Genomic DNA, 7,475 nt, shown 5'->3' with positions numbered 1-7,475 from the left:
AGGCGTGACAGGGGGTGCTTAAAATTGTCAGCTTTTATTCATTTATGGAAAAACGTAGTCCCACAAAGATAAAAATCTCAACTGTTGCTGTAACTAAATAAAAAGTGCTTGCGCTGGAGTTCAAGTTTAATTTGTTAGTCAAGTTCACGGACTGACAGTGAGTCAGAAAAACAAAAGTGCAACCATAAATGTTTAAATAAAAGTGATAAAGTGCGGCGCTCAAAATAATACTTTTGATGTGCTCAAAAGATATAAATAAGTGAATAAATAAATATAAATGCACTGTCCCCAGAAGATGCCTTATTAAGAGAAACGCGTAGGGAAGGGCTCTGCTGATGCCACTGCGTTATTTTTATTTTACTTGCTTTTACATGTCTTCTCAAATGTGAGTGACAATTTTATATTTATTTAATAAATGTTCTCATTTTGAAACGGAATCACACTATGTGGCCCAATTTCTCTCCTTTTACTACATGATACATTGGGAGGATTTATATATGAAGTATCGTTGCCTTATCCATGGTGTATACTCATTGATGTCAATACTGTGATATATCTCTGCCTGGTTCTATTGTAAGCTGTGCTTGCTTACTTCTCCCTGGGTGTGATACACCAACAAGCCCGATCGACTCAACAGGCGTAAGCCTCGCTGGGTCCAACTCGTTTGGTAAGTCTTTGATCTTCATGGTGGTGGATTACCTACAGACAACTAATTATACAGTCACTTTCATCTCAGTGGAAGATTTGGACTATACCGTATTTATCGGCGTATAACGCACACTTTTTTCCCCTTAAAATCAGGGGAAAATTGTGGGTGCGCGATATACGCAGATCCCCGCTGTCTCTGAGCACCGCAGCCTAGAGCCGTGCCGAGTGTACTGCGCAGTCGGCTAGGCTCGGCCATGCTCGGCTCCGCCCGCCGCAGCCTAGAGCCGAGATGAGTGTACTGCGCAATCGGCTAGGCTCCGCTACGCTCGGCTCCGCCCGCAGCCACGCGAGAGGAGCCAAGAGAAGCCGAGACAAGCCGAGAGGAGCCGAACACACAGGAAATCCGTCTCCTCTCGGCTCGGCCGAGGCGCCAAATCCAAAAACAAACACCACTGCAACCCAGGCAAGGTGCGGATAGACTCGCAGACGGACACTCACAAGGCTGAACGGACCCCGCGCAAGGCCGCAGACGGACATCTCGAAAGCCGCAGACGGACACCCACAAGGCTGGATGGACCCCGCGCAAGGAAGCCGCAGACGGACACCCACAAGGCTGGCCAATGGACGCAGGGCAAAAATTTTATTTTAATTTTTACTTAAACTACCTTTCTAAGCTTGGGGTGCGCGTTATACGCCGGCGTGCGGTATTCCCCGATAAATACGGTATATTCACTTGTTCACCAACACACTTGGTTTATTGTCACTTTTGATGTTTATTATAGATTCACATTTATCACTTTGTATATTCATTTACCCTGATTACTTGGACTTTTGTTTTTGTGCATCAATTGTCTTGGTTTTTGTGGTTTCAATATCAGTTTGATCACCATTTATTTACTGTGTGTACATCTTAACCAGCTTATTGGTGCAACCTAATTGGTTAGTTTACACGGACAGTACATTTATATTTATTTATTCACTTATTTATATCTTTTGAGCATATCAGAAGTATAATTTTGAGCGCCGCACTTTATCACTTTTATTTTGGCTTTACAATACAGTATATCTGTTGTGCAGGCAGCTACCACATATTCTTAATATTCTTGACAGTGCGTTTTTTTCCTTTTCTTTTTTACACAAACATAATTGTTTGAAAGATGTAGATGAAAGGGTTAATAATTATGTTGCCACAAATGTTATTTTTGTTTTCTTTTTAAATAGATGTTTGTTATTATGGGGTTCCGACCTTTTTTTTTTAGGATCATCTTTTGGAATTTAAAGTAAAATAGTTGAACTTTGCACATGTTTAATGTGACTAGACTAGACTAGACAGTCAAATTGGGGGTGATATATTTCACAATAGTATAGTTCCAGGATCAAGGATAAGATATGCAGAGATACTGTACAGTATCCCTCTCTCCAGGCCACTATATGTGCAGCTTTTATTTCCTACTTGTCTCATAACCCAACAGTACATCTTTTAAATAATTCATGCTAGACACTGTTAAAAATAAATTGCACACCAACAAAAAAAACAGGTTTGTCCATTTCCGTCAAACTGATGCAATGCAGCTGTATATTAACACACAATGTTCTCCGTTTATCTATTTTTTCTCATATTGTCCATGGCTATTTTTACGTTTCATACCTGAACACAGATGACACCAATCATGTAAACAGGTTAGATTTTCTTCCAATTGCATACCTTTAATTACCATTACTTTGAGCATGGAGCCAATGTACCAGTATAGCTCTCAACTGTCCCTCATTTGGAGGGACTGTCCCTCTTTTAGGAACAAATCCTCTGAAGCCTCAGTTTTTCTTTTTTTTGGTTCAATGTGTACATCTCTATACAAATTGTATTATATTACTAACAAAAGTGTTATGCCGCTCTAAACATTTTATCCAACCTCTATATAATTGCATTTTATTATTTTGAAAAGTCAATATAATGGAAAAATAGAGGTCAAAAAAAGAACTTTTGTGGTTTAGCCAATAATCTGAATATTAATATTAGATCTTTGTGGTTCTGGTATCCTGGGCAGTGGCAGGGACATGTCCTTTGCCTACACACTGTTTACTAAAAGGTGTCCCTTTTTATAATTTCCGAAAGTTGAGAGATGCATACCAGGGTGTTAGATCTTTTCATCATAGGAAAAGTGCTCACTTTGCCAATCCAGTTACCTTTTGATACTAAATTCCCTTTGTTTTGTGTAGACTAAACTCCATGATTTTATTTATTGCACTCCTTATCAAATCTTATTTTAATCATGACCATCGATCAAAGTTTGTTCACGCCACCTATGAATGAATACTAATGCCTCGTAGACACGTGCAGGAGTTCCCGTCGGAAATCCCAAGGAGAAATCTGAGAACCTCTGGTTTTTGGGCAGTTTTTCCATGGGAAAAACTGCGAGGAGCATACACCCGGCCGGGATTCCCAGCAAAAAGCTCTCCTCACAGTTTTCCCGTCTGGAAAACTGACCGTGTGTACGAGGCATAAGCCCCTTATTCCTATTTGTGTGATTTTTCATCCATTGTCCGTCATACAAGGTCACACAAGATGATCCCATCTTTTCCTATGGTGCCTCTTCACATCTATGCAATTTTCCACATGTCTATTTTTTTAAAATACTGTATGTTCTTCTTCAGTGCAACTTGGTATGATTTTGATTTTGACCCCATAGACGTTAATGGAATTTTTGACACTTCTTTGCCATAAAAACAGGGCAACCTTCCTAGACAGACATATGATATTTCTAGCTATTTGCCAAAACAAAAAGACATGAAGCATAACAGACAAAAATGGATGAAACAAATGGATGAAAAATGCACCAAAATACACAAAATATGCATGAAAAATGAAGACGAACAAATGTGAACCTAAATACCCAAAGAAGTCGGGATTCCCGACCAAAAGCTCTCATTTGACTTTTTCCGACGGGAAAACCGATCGTGTGTACGGGGCAAAAGACTAGTAAGAAATATACCAGCACTGTCACCTATCTGCTCTAATATTCAAATACTAATTATCCTTTTGTGGAAAAATACAATAAACAATAAACAAACAATTAAAGTTATCTCTGAACACATAAATGCATTATTAATAAAGTGCACATAAACAACAAACAACTATTACCAGCATTATGATGTGCAATACAATAAGAAATAAGTGAACTAATGCCTAAAATTATTGCTGTCTGTCAAATCAATAAACCATCCAAGTGTCCAATATTAATAAATTCACAAAATGCAAATAAACTATCAAATTGACTTTGGAGCATTGACATCCTGTAACAGGAAGTTCCTGAGCAAAGATCTTCAGAACAGGATCCTGGGGTCTTATTTTAATTCAAGCTGCAGATTTAAATCTATTAAAAAGTTACAATAACATGGTAAAGCACACATGATATTTTGATTGTTTTTACAGATAATACAGGTTTGTTTATAAATCTTTTTATGAAAAATTCAGACAAAAGTCACCCATTATTCTACTTGGATTTATTTGGAAAAATATGTAAGACATAGGAGAAAGTTGCGGGAACCTTGTGTGAAAACATTTATAAATAGAGCTCTTTTGAATTTGTGTCTATATAATACACATTCAGTAGGTAATATGATATAATTATTAATGTACATGGTTAATTTTATAATTATAAACAGTTTGATTTGGCCATTATCTGAAGCTGGTCTATTTATAAAAGCAAAGAAACAAATTCAACTTTTATAAAATGCATCCAACCTAGCCATAATACACTATTCTATATTAAATTATATCAACAATTAAATATACAGTTAGTGAGCCTTTATATGTCCCTATTTCTAGGTCTATCTTCATAATCTGCTCTGTCAGCTATTTTAAATTACATATTTTCCCCAAAAAGTGCTGCCAAAGTAGACAAAACAGTGCTGTTACTGTACTTATCTGCACTTTGCAACTTTTTATTAAAAGTCAGTAGCTAAGCCCTCATTTCAATCTTTAAACACTCCCTTGGCTAGTGATGTACGAAAAGAACAGTGACAGAGGTGTCATTGATATACTGTGTATATATAGGATGTGGAAGTATTTGTTGATCACAGACCTAGTCATAGCATATAATGCCAATCTGCAGTTAACAAAGCTTGCAAAATACTCTCATGTATTAATACATTTCAGATATACATTGATAATTTTACCCCTTTACAAAACACTGGTTCAGCCTCCTCTTGGACATACAGTTTAGTTATGGCCACCAAACTGAGGAAAGATGTTGTTAAATTAGAAAGAGTTTAGAAAAGGAGACCAACATTTAATAAGGGGGATGGAGGACCTCAGCTATGAGAATCAAGTACATAGATTTGTTATTCACTGCCATGGAGGAGAGGTGCTTAAAGAGGTTGTAAAGGTATTTTTATTTTTAAATAACAAACATGTTATACTTACCTCCACTGTGCAGCTCGTTTTGCACAGAGTGGCCCTGAACCTGGTCTTCTGGGGTCCCTCGGTGGCTGTCTCGGCTCCTCCCCGCAGGAACTAACCCCCTTCATGCGTGCTCTCTCCCATGGGGGTTAGTTCTTGCGGGCTCGCTTCCGTGATACAGCCGGCGGGCCATAGCCACCTAATATCACTCGGCCCTGCCCCCCGGCATGTCGCGTCATTGGATGTGATTGACAGCAGCGCGAGCCAATGGCTGCGCTGCTTTCAATCAACCAATGAATGAGCCCAGTAGCCCAGCCGAGAAGCCAGCACGTTCACAACGTGGGACTTTCGAGGGATCAGGTAAGTAAATGGGGCAGCTGGGGGGCCACTAATGCTCGGATGTTTTTTCACCTTAATGCATAGAATGCATTAAGGTGAAAACACATGTGCCTTTACAACCCCTTTAAGAGGGGATATTAATACAATATACACATACAGTATATCAAAGGTGACTCCAGTAACTGTAATAAACTGTTTAAAGTCCCTGAAGTGGACACAAGGCCATGATTTGAGGTTAGAGGAAAAATAAGATGTAACTCTAGATTGCAGAAAGGGTTCTTTACTGTTAGAGCAGTAAAATGGGGAATTCCCTCACCCAGAATGTAATACAAGTGACACGTTTGGATAGCTTCCTCAAGAAGCAGAATATACAGGGCTATGGGAATTGGTAAAGAATGAAAATCACACTCAAACACTCACACACACATAGGATAAGATGAACTATAACCATGCTTTTTTTTCAACCTTATAAACAATGTAACTATGCAGTTTACACACATGCACACACTTTTTTTTAGCGTCAGATTTGGTTTCCTAAGCAGCTGCAAGATTATAAGAATGTATGTCTGAAAATGGTTTGAGTAATTGTTGATAAGAGGAAGGAGGAGTTTAAATACAGTTAAGCAATGCAGTAGTTTCCGATTTACTATATGCTTTAAGTTGTGTGTTCCTACTTAGTAATCACACCTTAATGAGTGTAAGGAAAACACGTCCTACCATGTTCTTCTTGAGGACCATTATTAGTGAGTATATTTTTAAATATATATTTATAAAAAAAAAAATCACATTAGAAGTCTTTAGTCTTTCTACTTAAGTGTTTTAAAGCAAACACCTATATTGTCATTAGAAGCTATTTGAATGTAGAAAACATTATTTTTTCTGTTATATTTTTATTAGAGTCAAAATTACATTTTGGCAATAAGAAACAGTAATAGGGAGATCATGAAACATTTGCTATAAGATGAGTTAACAAAATAATAATATACATATAAGCACAACATTGGAAAAAGGGGAAGTAAATTAAAAGGAACAAAGAAAGCAGAAATTCTTATTAATTTCCCAGACTTAAACATATCTAAACCTAAAAGCAAAAATGTAATATATTGCAGCTCACCAATACTCAAATGTGTTGGTTGCACTAGTTTTGTTTTTTGTCAGACTTCTTTTTCTCGTGATCTGCCCAGTAAAGCTGGCTATCCTATGTGCACATTTTGATTGGTACCTGAGGAATTGGACAAAATTCCCTCAGTGGCAGATCCGCCAGCCCCGCACTGTTTGACAAAAGTCAATCTTTTGATCAACTTTTGTTGAAAGTCCTGAAAATCTTTCATCTGAACATCGGCTGCATCCACTCACCTTTAGCCCCTGTTTGGGTATTTTGACTGTGGTGGCATTGGCTGTCAAAATATAACAACCACAGAAGGAGATTCATTCATCCACTCTATATAATGTGGATGAAGGAATCTTTTCATATTTTTCTTTTTTTTTTAAGAGAGCAAGCTCTTTGGCAAAAGTAGCAGTTACAGGGTTGAGAAACTCTAAACTCTATTAGAATGCCATAAGTGTAATGGGGTTATGTAAAATAATTAGCTTTTATATATTTATGTAAAATCTTTATCCCAAAAGGACAAAAACTCAACTGTTGTTGTAAATGATTAAAAAGTGTTAGCTGAAGTTCTAATTGATGGTGATTCAAAGATACAAAAATCTAACCGTATACAGTAAAACCTTGGTTTTCGTTCCAGAAACATGCTTGTAATCCAAAGCACTTGTATATCAAAGCATTTTTTTACAGAGTATAAAAGAGAAGAGAGGCACCTCTAAGTGTAGCAATAAAGTTGATAAATGACATACCTTCATTAAATGTAACCATATTGCTAAACCTAGAGTCTCCTCTCTTCTTTTTTATACTCAGTTGTGACATGACACTACTCTTATATCAAGACGTCGCTTGTATATCAAGGCAAAATTTATTAAAACATTTTTCTTGTCTTGCAAAACGCTCTCAAACCAAGTTATTCTCAAACCAAGGTTTTACTGTATCTTTGGGGGTTGTAAATTTAGTATCATCATTTGGTAAGTCAAATAG

General features: G+C 37.3%; 1 protein-coding gene across 1 annotated transcript in view; it reads left to right on the top strand.

The window, feature by feature from the left end:
* Positions 1–5,981: 5,981 nt before the first annotated feature.
* The window catches only part of LOC120915354 (immunoglobulin superfamily member 1-like), a 65,719-nt gene continuing 64,225 nt past the window's right edge, over positions 5,982–7,475 (top strand). Inside the window, exon 1 of the mRNA XM_040325775.1 lies at positions 5,982–6,129. Within this exon, the coding sequence (XP_040181709.1) occupies positions 6,078–6,129 (52 nt within the window). The 5' untranslated portion in view covers positions 5,982–6,077. The remainder of the gene's footprint in view (positions 6,130–7,475) is intronic.

This window comes from Rana temporaria, chromosome 10 (assembly GCF_905171775.1).
Source record: "Rana temporaria chromosome 10, aRanTem1.1, whole genome shotgun sequence".
In the NCBI taxonomy this organism is placed as follows: domain Eukaryota; kingdom Metazoa; phylum Chordata; class Amphibia; order Anura; family Ranidae; genus Rana; species Rana temporaria.
Note: the sequence above shows the minus strand (reverse complement) of the source record. Positions and strands in the feature narration are given on the sequence as shown.